Raw genomic sequence first — 19,897 nt, 5'->3', positions numbered from 1 at the left:
ATTTTCAGATATGAGGCTCAGTGAAATTATTGACTTCTGGAGCACAGATTATGTACTACTGGGAGAAAAAAAAATAAATTTAATTAAATTTAAAAAAAAAAGGAAAATAATGTGAAGACAAACAGATTAATCATTTCTCACATCAAAACATTTATTAACTCCATATAGTCAGTTGGTTTCTTTTCTAACATTCCTTTCTTCCTTTTCCTTCCCTCCTTTTTCCTTTCCCTATCCCACTTACTGTACTTTACTGTGAGATTTTCACTGTGATAACAAGTGGGCCCTCACAAAAAGAACAGGGCATTGTTCTGGATTTGTACAGTACAAAGATAAAAAAAGAGTGAAGACAAAGCACAGCACACTGAAACATTCACAGCTGAAGGAGCATAAGCAAACAACTTGTATTTGCAGGTGCAGGCACTTAGTGGAATAAATAGACAGTGACACTCAAATCCTGCCATCAAATCCTGCCATGTTACAGAGAAGCCTGAGAACAGGTTTGCACACCTGCCGCTGGTGGTTCTGTGTGACCGCTTTGATATCTTCGGGGTTTTCAGTGCATAAAGATTAATGGCTTAGTTCTGCCTGTGCAATTTTTCCTTCGTCTTCTGACAGAAGAAATGTTTTGCCGTTGGAATGACATGAAATCCACAAGCAACCCTTACTCCCGTCTGATTTCCAAAGATGTCATCAAAGTGTCCCAGCTGATCTACTGAGACAGCAAAGTTCACGTGCCTGAGCATGCACTGCTCAGGGCGGTGAGGACGTTCCTCACTGGCTAGCTTGCATTATGCACGTGTTTTGTGTGCTCAGCACCCATCGTGGACTGACAGCTGGAGGTCTGCAAATATTTTCTTTAGTTTCATCTCTCAGGAGCTGTATGCCTTTCCAACCTGCAATGAGACTTGTTAAAAGCTAAAGGTTTAACTCACCCAGGAGAGACTGGGGGAAGTAAAATTCAAAGTAGAGCTCTTCCTTCACCAAAAACAAAGAAAAAAACGACACTCAACACAAACAACCCCATCAAAACTCCGTGAAAATATTGTACTTGGTTCATTCTGAAGCTAGGAAAATGGTTTCAAATATAGTTCAACCAAACTCCACCAGTAAATGAATTTGATTCAAAGCTCACTGAAGTCCGGGTGTGTTATTTTCAGACAGAAACATTTAAGTGACAGTTTTGAGCTTATATGAGATTTCTGCCATCCCCACAGTTTTATATTTAACTGTGCTCACAGCTGGGGTACAAAGCACCCATCCCGAATGCCCAACAACCACAGTAAGTTAGTGGGTTGGTGGAAGAGTGGCACCCTGATCTATTGTGGTACTGTTGCTTGGTTTTAGGAGCAGCTAGCTTTGCTGCTTATAGACATTTCGTTTGTTGCCAGGAACAGTGAACAAACCATTTAAGCAGAGCTGGGAACTGTAGTTCCAAAATGAAATAAAGGATCCTGCACCGTGGCAGCTGATGTAATCTCCCCTTTGACTTTGTGCTGATAGGAAGTCAAGGTAAATTCACGTTGAATGTCTAAGTCCAATCAGCAACTGATAAGGCCTCTTTTAATGACCTGGATCCACTACAGCTAGCAGTGATACCAAGCAACATGTTAGTCACCCTGTATTATTTATAACATCTGGAAATGTATCCATGAGAGTGTGCATTTGTGACTAATGGCTGTCGTTACGTTTTCCTATTCCTACCCTCAGAGTTGACCTCTAACAAAGAAGCAGAGACTTAAGCTTTTAGGAGCCTCTGTTCCAAGAAAAAGGAGTGGGAATGGTGGAGGTACGGACAGGATCTGTAGGGTGAGACAGTAAGAAATAGAGGCTTAGTGAAATTTGTGGAATCTACATGAAATTTCAGGGAAAGTTCTCGTTATAACCACGGTAGCTCTGAAAGGTCTGCTCAAAAACACAGCTTTGAAGCAGAAAGGTCACACATCAGACCTTAGTGAGGATGGACAAATAAAGGCTCTTCCTCCTCGCTAGGCTGAATTTGAAACATTCATTTTGTCCAGTATTGTTGTTGCCCTAAGTTGAAGATTTCTGTCACCAGTGGAGAGTATGCTGTATAGCTGTTTATATTGTTGTGAGAGCTTTTTGCTAAGAATGGTGGAGAGCAGATAATCCACACCTTCAGCTGAAAGCCTCTACTTCCTTCCCCACGGTGTACGGTGATTAGTTCAAAGTATATATTAAACAAGGTCCCCATGTACATGATTTTTTTTTTTTTTTTTTGTGCAACAGAGGTGTTCTTTGGCCACTTGGAGACACTTGATGTTTGTCGTGAGTGGCACAGCATCTGAGCTTGCACGGCATCTCTCAGCCCAGAGGCAAGGCTCTCAGGGCTTTGTGTCATGAAAGGCGTGAATCCATCACAGCAGTTTGGGGTTGTCATTTAGCCGAAGGCTGGAATACATTCCCACGTGCCGGACCAGATTGGGTTCCACCACGTAGGCATTCTCCCCCTTAGCGTGCAGCAGCGAGTAGAGGGCGATGTCCTTCGCAAAACCCTGTCGGCAGTGCAGCCCCTTCAGGTAACCTAAGGCACGTTGGGCAGAAGGAGCAGAGAAGAGCATGGCAGGCGTGCAGCACTCAGTGACCGGCACGACGTTATACAGCGTGGGGGCCAGCCGACGCAGCTCCAGCAAGTAGTGCCGTCCCACCAGCTCTGACAAAGCCATGCTGTACAAAGCAAAGAACAAGATGATGGGCCAGCTCAGGCCTGGGCGACCAGTTGCCCAAGAGTACCCACAGTTCAGCACAGGCCCCAGAAACATGCCCAAGCCCAGCCACTCGAGGATTCGCATGGGCTCGGGGTTGACATAGTGCTGAAGCCTCTCAGGATGGTAAAGCTTGAAGTAGAGTGCATCTCTGAGGTACGGTTTGGAGAGTCGGACCAACAAGAGGTGCTGCAAGACAGGGAATATCTCGTCTTCTGGCACAGCGTCATCTTCCACTACCAGGACATATTCTGGGTTATATGCCAAGAGCGACTGCTCAAGGCAGAAAACATAGTCCTGCTTCTCTTTCTCAAACTGGTTCAATCCAGGGTCAGGGTCCTCCCCAGTTTTGTCACGACTGACCATCGGAAAGAAGCTGCTCAGCAGCCTGACGTCCTGGTGGTGGCTGGGGTCTGACTCCACGTTACAGAGGAGGACACGGTGGCTCTGGCAGCGTGCACCACATTGCTGGAGGAGGTGGTGGAAGCGGGAGGCCACCTGCAAGACGTAGTGGAAATCATTCCTCCTCTGCACAGTGATAATGGTGACCAGCAACAAGGGCCGGAAGGTCTCGCTGCCAGAGGTCTTGGAGATGTTTGGTATCTGCAGCTTCTCAAAGTAATGGAGGGCAGCCTGGCCCTCCTGCTGGTTCTGCTTCAGGAACTCCTGGCTCATGGGATTCAGGTGCCAGCGCCGCAAATAAAAATAGGAGTGGAGTAGCCGGTGGCAAATCAAAGGAGCCAGCACACCGAATGTCACTACAGTCAGTGTGAGGAGGTGGACGAAAGGACTGGACCAACGGCACCACCTCCCATAGAGCTGCCAGGCGTGGTGTAACATCACTGCTGCAGAAGGGGGGCACTCCTGCTCTATTCATGCCCTCTCTCCTTCACTTCCTCGGCCTCTTCTCTGGATTGCAAGACATCACTGCAGCAGGGGCTGCCAAAGTTTTTCTTCCTAGAGAGGAAGAAAAAAGGTGGTTAGTGAAATAGGAACAGTCAGAGTGGGAAGACCATGATTCAAGAAAATGGAAAGCTGAGGCTAGTCACCAAGTAGGCCAAAAGAAAAGGCTGCTGGGGAGTCCTTTGTGGTGGGGGCATCACAGAATTGTTGCAGGAGGCCAAGGAAAGATGAGCCAAACTTGCTTACCTGCAAAGTGCCCCACGGCCTTTTCAGCACATAAGAACTCTGACCTGAGTTAGCCGAGATAGGACTTTGCTGTTTGTAACTGTGCTTGAAATGTATATCAAACAGGCAACAGGGGTGCAGGAGGTTTGGACAAAGAAATCCTGTTCTGTTAAAGACAGAGACCTTCATGTTAAAAGCAGAGATACCGTTCTTTGGTCACAGTGACACAGTAAAATCTGGGTCGTAGCCAAGAACCAAAGCCAGATCTCTGGTATCTCCGCCTAGCACATATTTGAAAGACAAACTTTTACCTCTGTGGAGTGACACATGCTTCCCTTCTGTCGCTCACACACTTCCAAAAGCGTGCATGTGTTTATGCTTTACTCCACAGAGTGTGAAGTTAGATAACAAACATACCAATTTACTTCACTACAGGCATGTGTACACTAGGTGTAATGTGTCTCAAATGTCTCCTCCTCCCTAGACACTGTGAAATACACGGTAGCAGCAGGATTAACAACTTGCAATTAAGCCAGTTACTCATATTTATAACTTAAAAGCTTATGCCTTTCATTTGAATCTGCAGCATTTATATATGTTTATATGCACATATGCGCACACACTTCAAGCAAGCACCCACCTTCACAGAAATGAGATTTTGCCATTTCGGCTTTTCTGTTCTACTTCTCTGGGCTGCTATGGACAACTAACTGCCAGGCTTACACAAAACTGTGACATTTAGGCTGTTCATATAAATTATCCTGTGCCAGTAATTTCCCTTTTTAGGAAAAAAAGGGAAATTTTGCCTTTCCTTTTTACTTTCCACTCCCTCCCCTTACGAAATGAGTTATTCATGCGCCCCAGCTGACTGACTCCGTACCCTGCTCAGCGGAGAGTTTCTCCCATTTTTAACCTTCTGCCTTCACGAAGTTCTAACCATTAAATGGTGCTCCCAGACCAAAATGTTACCCATTTTCCTTCTATCCTGTTTTCTGAAGCATTCTGAGGAATGATGTGTGGATGGAAAGAAATCAGTGCCATGACATTTCTACTCTATCTCAGAAGAAAGGGCCACTACACAGAATCATAGAATCATAGAATATCCCGAGTTGGAAGGGACCCATAAGGATCATCGAGTCCAACTCTTGGCACCACACAGGTTTATCCAAAAATTCAGACCATGTGACTAAGTGCACAGTCCAAATGCTTCTCAAAGAAGGAATGACTCAGAACAGTAAACGGTGTTTGAATCTGGGACTACTTCAGAACTGCTTTCATTACTGGAGTCACAGATTTGGCATATTTACTATTAAGAGAAGTACTTCCTATTGCTGTGTGGCAATCTGGTGATCTTATATCAAAGGCCTTTTACTAAGATTAATGGATAATATAAGAGATTTACTACAAATCTTTGTCACAGACCAGGTCCTTCATACCGTGACACTTCAAATAGTCCACGAATAGATTGTGACATCAGTGTTGTGCTATCTCATGAGTCATGGAAACACAAGATTTCAAAGATTAATGTAAGTAAAGATAACAAATAACAAATCTGCACATCGATGCACGGGAAACTACAGTTGTGTTCCCATAGGTGGTTTTTTTTTTTTTGCTTCCTGATTACACAATCCTGTTTCATACACAGTGTATTGTATTGCACCAGTGGACCTTGTAAAGGCCTTAAAGGTGATGGTTGCATTTCAGCCACCAGATCCAAGCCATCGTGATCCACGGTATGCAAACCTGAAATACATCAGATGTAAAAATCTCACATTTAAATTCACTAATGCATCCAAAACCCAGGGCTGTTCCTGTTCTCTTTTTCTGCTAACCAATAGCAAATGCTAAAGAAACACACAACTACAAGTCCCAACTCACACTGGCATACTTTTAAGCCTCCTCGTGATGTAAGCGGTACTGTTGGCACTGTGACTAAGTCAGGCTCCAAATGTGAAAGCGATGACCACAATGGGAAAATACAAAGGAGATGAATAAGAGCTAAAAGATAGTTTAGTTCCCAGGTGGTAAAGAAACTGACTTTTCATCTGCCAGCTCTGCCGGTGATCTGCGATATGGGATCTGTGAGCCTGCGGTGAGCTCTGTAGGTTCTGGGATATACATTCGTGCATTAATAACCCTCACCCAAGCAGGAACCCTCATTTTTTCTTTTTTTTTTTTTCTCACACAGAAAAGAGGATCTTGCATCCTCCCTGCAGCACTGGGAGCAGCTGCCTGGCAGCTGGTTGAGCTCCACAGACTTCAGCCTCTCCTATGAACCACAGAGCGACTCGCCTGGCGTCCTGCTCCTCCACAGCTGCTCCAGGTGCAGGATCAGTGGCAGCACAGGGTGGTGCTGGCCAGGTGCTGGGGGGCTCCCCAAGTCCGCTGCTCCAGCTGGTCCTCCCCCAGCCCTGGGACTCCCCCTGCCCAGCGCCAGGCTCCCGACACAAGGAGGAGCAGGCGGGCACCTTGCTGGGTTGTCCCTATTCACTGGCCTTCCTGAACGAACCTGGCTTTGCTTCACCTCCACAGTAACAAAATTCACGATCTTGCTAAAGGACTTGCACTGGTTTTGCCACTCGAGGAAAGCAACCATCTAACAGGCACTTGTGCCTCTCCTCCAAACTTCCTCTGCCGCCTAGGCTGTTAGCATGCACATTGGCTGCCATGCCAAATGGCAGCTTACCTCCAGAGGAAAAGGGTGCTTTCACTGGGTAGCAGAATGGCCAAGGAGCCTAACGATGGTCAAGACCATATTAAGACAGGCCGAATACTCTAGTTCATGCAAAAAAAATGTGATGAAAGATTTAGAAAAGAAGGGGGATGCTGCATTGGCCTCCTCTCCACTTCTTGGCTGTAATACTGGGAACCAGGAGCTCCAGATTGAGAAAACAAACTCTTGCTTTCACAGAGATAACATTTGATCTTACATGCAGGACTTGAGACTGGAGTTTCTCATCAGGCTGTTTTCTAACCACTAGGATGGTTCCGGGTTTACTGAAGATATTCTTTTTTCAGAAGCTGTCAGTACTGTCACTTCCTTTCTTTTCACCATTTTACAGGGTTCGTTCTTTTTCAAGTGGCATTTCAGACAGTAAAATGAAGTGTGAGATGAAAAGAAAGAAATCGGAATGGGGTTTTACAGTGTTTTAAAAACAAACTGCATGACTCACGAATAGTTACTTCACAGCCATGTGAATGCTTGCAGGGGAAGACATTTTTATACCTGCTCTGTGTGGAACTGAGCCATCGCTTTAAACACACAGCTGTGGTGATACAAAGCTTTGTTTTGTTTTTTCTTTATTTAGATCCTGATGATGCAGATTCCCTCCAGGAACACCTGATTCGCATCCAAAATCTACATCCCCATCTTCATTAGCCTCCTGATTACTTGGCTGAATTGTACTGTTCAGGAAAACGTTACCTCTGCATACACCAAGGAAGAGTAGAAAAACTCCCAGTTTCCTCTTTGGGATGCAGAACACTGTCACCTGTTCTGGTGCTTTGAAAGAGAAAGCTGATTTTCTGCCTACTCCAAACTCCTCTTCGAGGTGTCCTAAGGGCAGGTATTCCTGGAACAAAGCCTCCCACGTGTCTCAAAGCTGAGAAATTCTAGGAGGCTCCTGGATTGCTGAGGCAAGAGAGGGCATCTCCGTCCTCTGCTGCCTCCTCTGTGAGATAAGGCCATAATTACTGCCTCATGATTACGTCTTAAATGATCCTCTGCCTAACTGAAGTTCTGATCATTATCAATGGAAAAAAACAGGACTTTTCTAACATAAGGAACAGCTATAAGAAATCACGTTGTCAGATGCCACGGCGTCCTTGCTGTGTGAAACAGGGACAGTAACGTGTTTGTGGTTCAAGTCCCCACCTTGGCCACTGTGGTAGTATAGGCAGCGTCCGTACAAAGCTGTAGCTTTGGCTTTTGTGTTCTTCCCACAGAGGCATCCCCAGCTGAAACCTTTGAGCAAAAAAACGCCTCCCCAGCCTCACTGCACCCTCAGGACCAAGTCTCTCTACCGATTGACTTCCTCTGGCAGAAAGACAAGAGCTTTGTCTTGAGGATGGCATTGTTAGTGCACCAGCAAACAGTCCCGCTTGAATCTGAGGGAAGCTGATTCAAGCTCCACAAAGTCATAAAGAGCCACAGATTCATACACTCACGCTGTCAGCTCACAATGCTGTATGGATACTCGTATCATCTGAAAAGTGAAGTCCGTACCACCAGCTGATCAGTATCACTGGACCAGATGGCCTGCTTTTTTCATCTGCAATTCATCGTGCAACAGTTCTTTCCCTGTTTTCTGACAGTTTTCAGTAAGTCAGTTGCCAGATAATGTTTCTGCAATGTGTTCAGGCTTGCATTGAAAACAGCAGTGTCAAAAGTAGAAGCCAAGTGTTTGCAGATCTGACCATTGTATTTAAATACAAAACTGGGAGCTGGGCTCCCTGGAAAATACAAAGCAACTTGGCCAGAGCTGTGCTACTGAAAACATTCAGCAGAATGCTAATGGAAGGAGCTCAGCAGTTTTTCTTAGTATTTATTAGCAGGTACCAAAAATATCTCTTATGTCTTCTATCAAGCACTGCTTAAGGCAGTTGCCTTTATGTTGTTTGCAGACAAACGTAGAGCATGCTAGTGCCAACAGTTGGCCAGAATGGCTAATAGCCAGTAACAAACCAATTTATAATGAAGCAGCCATTTGCTATGGAAGTCATTAAAGGTTCTGCTTGCCTTTCTTTCTTTAACACAATGGATGTCAAATAAGCCAGGCTGTTTCATTAAGCTTTCATCTAAAATGCAACTTGCTATGGCAAAGAGCATGCTTACTGGTGATACATGTGACTTCTCTGTTCTCTCTGAAAACTTTTTATTATTTTTTTTGTCTATGTACTAAAGGCATAACACTGTTTTGGTCTAACATATTAGTGGTAGCTGGAAGAGTAAGAGGGGTGGTTAGGAAGGTGGAAAGGGTTTGGATGTGGTCCTCTGCAGGAGTTACATGGCATGAGAGGCAGAAATCAAGGGCACAGCAGTGTGTTCTGATCTGCCATTCCCCACAACCTGCCAAGGAACAGTAAAACTTCTTTGGTCCAGAAAGCTGGAATTTAAGCATTTTTTATATATATACATATACATATATATATATACACATATATATATATATATATACACTGATCTGCAGGCAGTGGTTTGTAACTCTATCCTGTTGGTAAACCTCAGAAACTCTGGAATTCCATCTTGAAGGTATATTTGCTGATAGGCTGGCTGGCTCTTCTCTACTAATTGTAGTTAACTTCACAAGTTGTTCAGAAATCCCTGGAAATAGGAGGACTTCAGTTTAGAAGCTACTGAACTACAAGACAAGGTACGTGGGTATGGCAGCTGGAAAACACTTTCTCCATCTTCCTTGAATTAAGATAGTAAAACTGTGGAACATCAGTGAACCAGGCTATGAACTGAATGTATTTTAATTAACTATTTCCCCAGCTTTTCTCTTCCTTCTTAGTTACATTAATTTTCCTTTGCCACACAAAGCTGAAGAGTGCCCATTTTCAACATCTGCCGACTTTCAGCTGGCCACCTCGGTGCTGTGCAGTCACAGGAAAGCAATGTATTCCCCTGTTGCTATTGAGCAGCAAAATCAGTCAGTATTAAGAGCAAGTGGGAGTGAAAAGCAGTCTGGAGAAGCGAGTTCTGCAAAATAATAGCTTCACACAGAGGTTTGAGGCAAGGGGTTTTGTGAGGAACTGTATTTTAGAAGATGGCACCAAATGTTTATGTGGCTTTAAAAATAATTATGCAATCTGTATCCATCTAAATTTACATTTTCTTCGGTGACAGAGATAAAACAAAATGAAACAAAACAAACAAACAAAACCCCCACATTGTTACAGAATTTGATAATCTGCATAAAAACTGTTGCATTTTGTCACAGAGATCTGCCTGGCGCCCTCCAAAATCTGAGACATGGCTTTTGGTTTCAGCCCACTCGTGCTTTATCACAAAATTTACATCCCTATTTGTTAAAAAAGAAATGGTATTAAACAAAGGTGCTGCTAATAATGGCACCAGCTATTACCTTTTGCTATCAGTTCTTGGAATCTCAAAGCTAAATATTATTTGAGTCACCAGAGGTGCTACAGGTATTTTTTATTTTAACTCATTGTATGTCACAGTCTTTTATTAAAATGAGACCAGGGCCTCTGCATGCAAGATACTGAACACAAATACAACAAGAGGCGATTTCTACCATAGTGGATCCTCAGCCTACACATATAAAAGGCAGGTGAGAATCTGTTTTTCCCAGGAATGTAAGAGATCAGTTTGGTTTTGTTGTCACGCACAACGGGTATTTTATATTTTAATCACATTGGTAACCCACACAGGTAAGTTATCTAAGGTAACTATTGAAAAAGCAGCTACTAAATATGGCATTCTGAAGTAACAGCAACTCCATGCAAATGAAAACAACCTGAACAGATCAGCAAGGAGAATTCTCAGTCCTGGAGAAGTCTGTCCAGCAGGAGCTATTACAGAAGGGGCAGGAATGAGATATCCCACCGCAGCCATTGCGGAATAGCTCATCCCCCACAGCTTTTCTGTGCAATTTCTACGTGCAGTTGCGCCCCTGGGGCTTGCTAGGAAACCAGCCACATTTCACAGTGCCTGGAAGAGCAACATGCCAGTTAGACGGATAGACAGATCCCCAAGTACCTGGGATTTGGGCAGGGCTGGGGGTGTGGGTGTATGGACACAGACGGGGAAAATAAAAGCAAATGGATGTGGTGGTGGCTGCACCACTCAGAGAACGTTGCAGCTTTACTGTTCTTCATTTATGACTGCAAAGAATAAAAACCCGGTAATAAGGAAATGTGACACTACTTCTGCGAGCAAAGGCCTTTGCTGATAAGGCTGTACGTTTCCTGTTGGGACACATCTGTGTAACAATGAAAATGCAAAACTGTACCAGGTGACTACCACGACATTTTGATTCTGATCGGTGTTTGAAAGCAAAACTGTTTAGTCATTCTGATAAACATCTCTTCTCTTTTTAGGGAGACACCATCTACTAATGTTAAAAATACTACAGCCTTTTCCTCTGTATTCACTTGACACCGAGGGATTCGGCATTTCCCTCCTCCCCTCCCCATGTATGAAACAGGCTGCTTTTCCTGAAAGGCCCGTTAAGTGTGATGTCCCGGTTCTGGAAAGTGCTGTGTCTGATCCCCACAGGAAGAAAATGGGCTAAATACAGAAGCTGGAAAATATTCTGTTATATAATTAGTACTGCCCTTGTTGGGCTGACCAGAAAGCAGCACATTTCACACGGACAGGAGGGTAGTTGTTTTTTGTGCTTGCTGAACCTGGTGTGTCTTTATGGCAGCCACTGGGTGTACACGAAGTGGTTTTCTCAGCAGCTGCATGAGAGCAAGCAAGCCTCTGAACCTGTTCACACTGGTGTGACTTCACGTTTTGCTGCACCGTCAGCTCGGCTGCACATTTCTTCCAAAACCTATGCATCTAAAAAAGGTGCCAGTGGCTTAGTCTTCCTAGCTGCCCCCCTTTCCTTTAGGGAGAACTGCCAGGTGGCAGCACAAGGTGACCCGCAAAGCACTGGGATTACAGCAGTTACCTTACTGGGATGGTCACAGCGGATGGGGCGTTGGATAAGCGGAGCAGAGCCCCCCCAGCTCCCTGCCCTCAGCACCAAAACGCACCGACGGCATCCCAGCGCGCCCCGTCCCGACCCCCCCCCCAACCCTGATTTTTGCCCCCAAACAAACTTATGCCGAGGGCTCCTTTAGCTGACACCCACCACAGGAAGGAAGCTGGCTATTTTTTTTTTCTTGTTGTTTCCGTAACACGGTGCCGGTTTTTTGGTGCCCTCCCACTCCTTCCCTCGGGGGGAAGGACACTTTTCTGGGGGTCTCCGGACACCCCAAGCCCTCCCCGCCGGCCACGCATCCCCCTGCGCGCTGCCCCAGGGATGCGCGGCACTTGCGCGGGGTGACACCTCCGCGACACCCCCCCCCCCCCGCCTCCAGCAGCAAAATGCATCGTGACGAGGACCGACCAATTAATTAATTCATTAATTACCCTGCCCCCGCCCGGGGCAGCCGTCCGGCCCCGCTCTCCGCCGCTCCGCTTGTTGCTCACTTCGCTCCCGCAATTTCTTTTTCCTTTTTTATTTTTTATTTATTTATTTATTCCTTCCTCCCTCTTCTCCTCCCTCTCGGGCAAGTGAGGGTGGGATTAAAGGCATCTGAGCCCAAACATGTGACTGCGCCGGCACAGAGATGCTCGGAAAGAGGGGAAGGACGAGAGAGGGGCGAAGCGAAGCGGCGCAGCAACGCGTGTGAACGGAAAGCCGAAGTGCCCGGGGGAGCTGCCCCGCAGCGGGGGCCCCCTCCTCCTGCTGCTCTCGCAAGAAGCGAGGAAATAAATGTTACCCTGGCCGCTGCCGGAGCTGCGTCGTCCTCTGCGGCTGCCCAAAACCTGCCCGGAGCCCTGCCCCGGGGAGCCGGGTGGGGAGCTCGGACCCCGAGACCCCGCCTCTGCGGCACGGCCGCCGCCCGTGCGGCGCAGCCCGGGTCCCCTTCTCGCTTCCTCCTCGTTCTTCGAGCCTCCGGCCCCTCGCCCAGGCTTTTGGCCGAGTCAGGCTGCCTGGCTTCGAGGGAGAGGGGAGAAAAAAGAAGAAAAAAAAAAAATGGATAGGAGAGGAGGCAGCATGGCATCGCTTCCCGCTTCCCTCTGCGGTCCCGTTGTGCGCAGCCTTCACGTTGTGCCCGTGATGCTGGAAATAGCTGCAGACACCCCAAACGTGCCACCGAGGAAGTTTTCTGTCCTTCACTGTCACATTGGCTCCTTAGTTAAGCACAGCTTGCATTTTGCTGGAGCTCAGTCCTCTGGTCAGATGCTTCTACCGCGATGTACTTTTTTGTTAGTTTTATTTAATTAATCAGCTTATTTCGTTCCCCCTAATAAGCAGTTTGGTTAGGGGTGCCTATGGGCCTCGCTTCAAATGACTGGCAAAAGCTGAAAGGCTTTTTATTGTGGAGACCATGTGGGTGAAGGGGCAAAAAGCCAAAGGTGCAGTAATGCTCGTACTACGAGCATGAGCATCGTAGCATCAGGCTTTGGTTGCTGTAGTGACTTGCTCTGCCAGCGAAATGTGAGGCACTTGCCCAGATGCATGTTAATACGTGAAATAGCAAGGAAGGACAATAGAAGACATTTTTCAGATTGTTTTCCCAAATCCTTCTTTTATCCCCACCTCTTTCTTTGCCTGCCACTCTTTAATGACAGTGATTCATACTTCACCTTCCACTTAGATGTCATCAGGCCTCCAACTGTTGGTGCACTGGAAACATGACAGATCCTAGCACAGAACAGAGGCAAAAGGGCACGCGAGAGTAGGAGGGTGAGAAAGAGAGTTATACATCCCTGGGAAGACCATTAATGTGCTCTTAGCAGGACGAGAACTGCAGAATTTGTGAGAAACAAAAAAATATTTATTCCTTCCTGTGACAGCATGTGTGTGGGAGAGCTATTGAGTGACATCAGCAGAAACACATGTCACATTGCACCCAGTATTACATTTCAGATGGGGTTTCAGCTAGCAGAACAATTTGGCAGTAGCAAATTAACAGGAATGGGCCACAAGGCCTTTTCTTCAGGGATAAATGTTTAGGTAATTTTATTTGTGTGTGGAGCCTTTCTTTATAGTCTTCTCTGCTGCTAGCTTGCTCAGTTGCCTGCTTTTGGGGAAAAAAAAAAAATCCACCCTTAAAGGCTTATTCCTGTAAAACAGCTCCTGCTAGATCTGAAAGACTGAAGGAGAAAAGTCACCAGTAATTTTGGGTCAGTAGCATGTTCTAATGAAGTCTGTCATCTCTGACTGCTCATCCTTATCATAGTGTTGTCTGTCCCCTGATGCCTGCTAGCATAAGGGAGAGTGGTCTGGCTGAAAAATAAACCTTTTGTTCTGGTGGATTATTTGTTACCTGTATCTTTTTCTCGTCAGCCCACCCTGCCAAATGATTATGTCAGCACGACATGGAGGGGCCCGGAGAGCAGAAATGAACCTCTGGGGACGTGAACGCTCCCACAGTAACCTAAATGCAACCTGAAATGCGCACAAATAGTTACTTCTGAAACTACTCATCTTCTGCAACAACAGGACAATCCTTCAAGTTTTAATTGGCAAAAAGGCCTACAGTGAGAATTGTCTTGGAGCAGGGAAGCCATGCAGATACAAGTATTTTCTGTTGCCAGAGGAGTCTTCTCTGTGCCATCCAGCTGGCCACTGTAACGGCTCTCACAGCACCAAGCATTTGTGCAAGGGAATTGAATTATTATTTTATTTGGTTTGCTTGAGATCAGGTACAGCTCTTGCTTTTTATAGAATGTGCAGAAAAAGAGCAGAAATTCATGGCCTTGGGGGTAGCTGAACTGAGAACCCTGGTTTATGATGGATGTGTCATTTGTGGCCTGTGCATCACTTTCAGAAATGCCCTCAGCTCCTGTCTCATGTTCCTTGTCCCCCCTGAGCTTGCATTCTTCAGCTTTCCTCCCACACAGCAAGCCCTGCTTTTTCATGTTTCTGCCATAGGCAACAGTGTGTGTGTACGTGTATGCACACTTAGCTCCAGTTGATTTTGAGCTTCATGTGCTGATTATCCGTACAGGCACCTCTTCAGGGTATTCTGAAGGCTTTTGTTCAGCAGGACAGAGATGTGGGTCTGCGTGAGGTATAAAGCAGCAAACTTCCATGTGAAACTTACCTCCTTCAGCCAGCTGCAATGAAATTCGACAAATGTATTCAAAATGTATTATGGTCAGGGAGATAGCTGTGAAAAGACAAGAAAAAGAGAGATGGACCAGATGGACAGAGAGAGAGGAAGGAAGGGAAGCAGGGAGAAAAGGAGGGAGGAAAAGAAGCAGGGAAGGAAGGAATAGAGAGAGAGAGAGAGAAAGAGAGAGAGAGATTTTGTAAGCCTAATGTCGTCAGGAAAAATCCAAAGAAGGAATGAATGGTATGTTTAGCACTACACGTTGTACCAGTATGTGTATAACCTGGTCAGTTGTAAAGGTTGTGAACGTCTTCAGTGTGGTGACTATTATTCATTTACATTTAGTTAGCAGATGATAATAATTATCCAGCTATTCCCGTACCTTCACAATAGGTATCTTCTTGTACATATCTGCTGCTTGCTTCTAAAGCTAACTCTTTAAATCATTTTCTTCTTTGCCTCTTACTTAAAGAAAAAAAATAATCACAAAGTAAATCAATAAATATTTCCTACTTACAATCTGCTTTGTAGGAAGCAGCAAACATTTTTGATCACTGTTTTCAATAGAAATACAGTATTGATGAAAACCAAATTACATACAGTGGCTTTCTCTGTTTTCCTTTTAGACCCACTATTGATCACTGGGGACAAAAAGAATTCAAAATCCTTTGTTGTATACTGGAGGCAGCAAGCTCACGTTGTCCAGGCTATTGTGTTTGACTTTAGACAACAATAGTGAGATGAAATACAGCTCCAAAGCAGATGAATTCATGCTGGCTTAGCTGTCTAGGGTACATTAACGTTCTCTGAAAGGGCTGGAATCTTCTGATCTTCTTTTCACCATGGTCTGTACATTTGGTTACCTACTTAGGACTCAGCGCACTTCGAGTACATCCCAAGCCTTCACTCTGTGCAGCCTTTTATAAATAAGTGCATTTCAGACTTTTCAGGCTTATTTCTATAACTAACTCATCTTGAAGATATACTATAATACACCATTAGTGTAAGCTCTTGTACCTACACTGTACACATCTGAAGATGACAGAAACACAATTATTGCCAAACGTAACCCATTTCTTTTTACAGGCTACTGCATATCACACACACACACAGAGCTCTTCTATTCTTCCTTTGCTTCTCTGATCAAATCATTAGGTGGGGCTGTTTATAGCAAAAATATATATATATATATTGACATAAGCTAACGTGTTAAATGATGGCAGAATTTCAGAAGGACTACAGGTGTGATCACACTTAGAGATATGGATCTTATCAGCTTAAGTGTGATGCTCTAGTGATCCAACTTCCTAGCTATCTTGCTCCAACATTCTGACTCTTGCAGTCCACAACTGAGTATTTCAAAAGACAGGGACAAAGGTTTTAACTTGGAATTGGAACCACGCAGCTCTCCAAGCTGTCTGTTAGAACACACTGCCTTTCATTTACTTGCTGTGCATTGTAACACAGGAGAACAGTCTGGAACAGTGTTACCCTTCGTAATGCAAAAAGAGAGAATGGGGTGAAGTGGCAAGACACAAGATTTCCAAACTGAGGATCAGATGGGAATTGTCTCACGTAGCCTTCTGGAAAGATTTTAATTTTCCCCTGCAAACTGGAATCAAGTTTTTTTGAATGGTCGCTGGGCATATTTCACTAACAAATTCTATGCCTGTGTGAGAAAGCACTGAGCACAAGTTATATATATATATATATGTATTCATGGCAAATGTTTAGGTTTGCACTTCTAGAACCAAAGGTCTGCTGTGGGGGTGAGATAAACTGCATGTGTAGCTGGAAAATTTGGGTAACACTGACACACAGATTTAACTACATAAGGACTCTGAGGCAAATTGTATTGAAATATGGCTACTTTTGAACTGAGTCAAATCTCTAAGGGACAGCATTATTTGAAATGTAAGCAGTTTTATTTCAGTTTAGCTGAAAGGTTTTTAGAAGTGAAAGCAGCAAAGTAAAATTTAAGCGTTTTCCATTCTAAATGATAGTGTCTGTACAGGATGAAGCACAGAGAGTAAAAAGTTCAAATTTATCTCATATTTTTAATTAATTCATATTGATTTTCTTGAATGTTTAAGTTTAGACATGTCCTGGGAACCCAACTACGGCACTGGCCGTACTTGAAAAGGGACATAAAAGTCCATGAATGACACATGAATAACTCATCTAGACTAAGAAGGTTAACATGTTAACTAGAGCTCCATTTGCTTGTATAAAGCTATGACTGATTTTTCTAGAGCTTATTCTGTAAATTTATCTGCTGATGAGTATTTTCAGATAAATCTTATTTTCTTTTCCCAATTTCACAAGGCAACAGTATAGAACTCACCAAGCTATAAATCAATTTCTGAACAGCAGCTCTTTAAAATTTAAGCACATCTGTTAGTATGGATAGTACACCTAAGTTTATTTTGAGGAAACTGTTCACAACACTGTTTCCCAACTCATATTCACATAGGATCCTTTCACACACAGACAGAAAATTAAGGGGGTATGCTGGCCAGCAACAAGAATAGAAAGAAAACACACTCCTGTTCCATTTGCTGTGCCTTTTTTCTCTCTCACTATCACTACTGCAACCAGGCAGTGAGACAGCAAGGCAATAGCTAGTAATCTCTGTCAAGTCTGCTCAGCCTGCGTTACTGACTGGAGTTTCTCATTACTTATTTCTTCAGATTGCCTGCCAGGATGCTTTGGGTGGAGAGGGAGAGCAATGTGCACTTCTCCTCCAACTTTTAATTGATCTGATTCCAGCATTTATCTCCTTGTAGCTCCAGGGTTGTCCGGTACTTCAGGCACCGCCAGTGAGTGGCATGAGCAAGCAGTGTTAGTGTTACTATTGGCGATCGTATTTATGACTTACTGAGCAGTGTAGAAGCTACTGCTGTAACTATATAGTTAGATCGTATGGAGAACTCATGTCTGGAAAATACACAGAGGGCCATCCTTGTGAGTAACTAAACAGGAGCAGGAAGTAAGTAAGGCATGTTTCACAGACCTCAGTATTTCACAAATACAACCACCTAATCACCTCCTGTATTCATACCTGTATTCTCCACTTAGGCTGTAGCACCAAGTGCTTCTCTACAGGAGGGAGACAATTAGGGAAGTAAAATGTCTGCAAGATAAAAGTAAGAAATTCTGTGCGGAGTATAATTACATTTCTGTCCAAATCAGTTCTAGTTAGCTGAAAATGGACTTTTATTCCTTAATCAAGGTAAAATATCATTTGTATACCCCGTCCCAGATGCATCATAATTCTAGTGTTAGAGCTGTATGCTGTAGAACAAACTTAGATAAATTGTAATTAACAACTTTTTTTTTTTAAAGTAAAAATTCTTATTGTAGTAAAGCGAGAACCCACTTAGTAAGTCCAAGTGCATTGACTACCAACTTGCAGTTGTGTTAACTTTCTCTGTTCAGCTTTTCTAAGAAAATTGTAGCATCTTAAATTATATAAACAGTAATTGTTGCATACATCAAGGATGCTGTACAGTGGTACATTTTTGTGTGATCTGATGCACATTCTGCATTGGATGGATATCAGGTACAGTACCCATGATGTTATTAAATACACTTCTACTGCTGTCCCTAAAAATGTAAACCCAGCACAGCACACTGCATCATTACCTTTTCATTTCATTTCATGCCCACAGCAACAATGTTAGTTGCTTGTCAACATTTGTGAGAGAAAAACAAAAAATGTCCTATTTTTAAAGCACATCCTTAAAGAGATGCAACAAGATAGGATGCTGGAACAATTTTGATCAAGGACTGAATGAAGCTTTGTGCTTTAAATGTCATATTTAAAACATAAGATGGTAATTTTCTTATTGTTTATCACACTTTGGTAGCATGAAAGTAGCTGTTACACAAATCAGCCAATCAGAAAGGGATGTCTTTTAATGCGCTGATGTTTCTATTTCTGCTTCAAAATCTAATGATCAAAATAGCAGAATAAGATGGAATAATCTTGGAGTGTAATCAGTGTATGAGGAAATGAGCAGCTGCTGGTGAGATCTGCCTAAGCCCCACATCCCATTTATTTATTGATTGCAGTTTTTTTCCAAGGAAAGAACTACATTTCATTTGAAACCTAAGATCTGCACAAACATAAGACAGGATCTGGCACTTCTATTTGGAAGTATGTCCCAATGCTGTTCATGTTCCTCTTTTTTTTTTTTTTTTCTTTTCCTTGTTGAGACTTCCCTTACTTTTCCGGAGCACATGTGACCCAAACTAGTAGGCTCTGAGCCTACTAGTACACATGTAAACCACCACAGGACACACTAAGGGTTGTGCTTTGTACCCTCTATTTGTTAGAATTGTTAGGGTTAGAATTGTTAGGGTTGTTATGAAGTAACTGCTGGGCTTCCAGTTTACAACCTAGCAGATGAAAAGCTGATGTGTGCTGACGCAAAAAGAAACTTTTTCCACATAATGGTTTATGCCATGGGTGTTGCTCGATTTAAATTTGGCTTCTGGTTAGCTCTTTTAGGGCAGTTAATCTCTTTCACAGTAGTTGCTTAAAATGACATCTTTCTTGCTTATTATTTTACCGATCTATCTACTGCCTGTCTAGACACATCTCAGTAAAGTTTGAATAATTCACAACACTTTGTCTCAGCATCTTGGCTGGTTGAAGCAGAAGTATTTTAAGTCGATTTCTAAGACTTTCATACCAAATTTTGGTATACACTACTCCTATTGCAATTTGAGGGAGAGCCAGCATTGGGGCTTTTGTGGGTCCTTTTGATTTGGAACAGAGATTAACTGGCATCAGGTTTGAGTATCCTCAGCACAACTGTGGGCACAAGACTGCAGCTCTTGCTTATGTAGGGATAATCAGTCACTCTGGGAGTCCTTTTGTGGTCACAGCCTTAGCACACTGGCACTAGGAGCTCAGAATTGCCCTCTGTAGGCTGTTCCTTACACAGTGTTACTTATTCAGTTAATCTCTGGGTTTCTGGCATGTTTCTTCATATCGGTCTCCCCCTCTGCTCATATAAACACAAGTGCACACCCTTTCCAAGAAACTCTCTGCCATTCCAGTGGTTAAGCAGCTGTAGTTTTCAGTGAATTATGTGCTTAACCCTCTTACAGAAATTGCAAATGAAGGACTGTGGCTGAATTTGCCAGTTTCAGGAAGGAGCAACTCTACCTCCAACTTCTCTAACAGACTGAAAATTACAAATTGCTGCAGAACATTCTCTGCTGTTCCTCTTCACTGA

At 43.9% G+C, this 19,897-nt stretch overlaps 1 protein-coding gene across 1 annotated transcript; it reads right to left on the bottom strand.

Annotated features, from left to right (window-relative positions):
- Positions 1-133: 133 nt before the first annotated feature.
- PGAP4 (post-GPI attachment to proteins GalNAc transferase 4) lies at positions 134-3,563 on the bottom strand (the record flags this gene model as incomplete). The annotated part of the gene is made up of 1 exon (XM_083818573.1): positions 134-3,563. One exon carries the CDS (start codon positions 3,561-3,563, stop codon positions 2,376-2,378), a length of 1,188 nt encoding a protein of 395 aa, XP_083674699.1. The 3' UTR covers positions 134-2,375.
- Between the last annotated feature and the right edge of the window lie 16,334 nt (positions 3,564-19,897).

Source organism: Anser anser, assembly GCF_964211835.1.
Source record: "Anser anser genome assembly, chromosome: Z".
In the NCBI taxonomy this organism is placed as follows: domain Eukaryota; kingdom Metazoa; phylum Chordata; class Aves; order Anseriformes; family Anatidae; genus Anser; species Anser anser.
The sequence above is the reverse complement of the archived record's forward strand: the minus strand, read 5'-3'. Positions and strand labels throughout refer to the sequence as shown.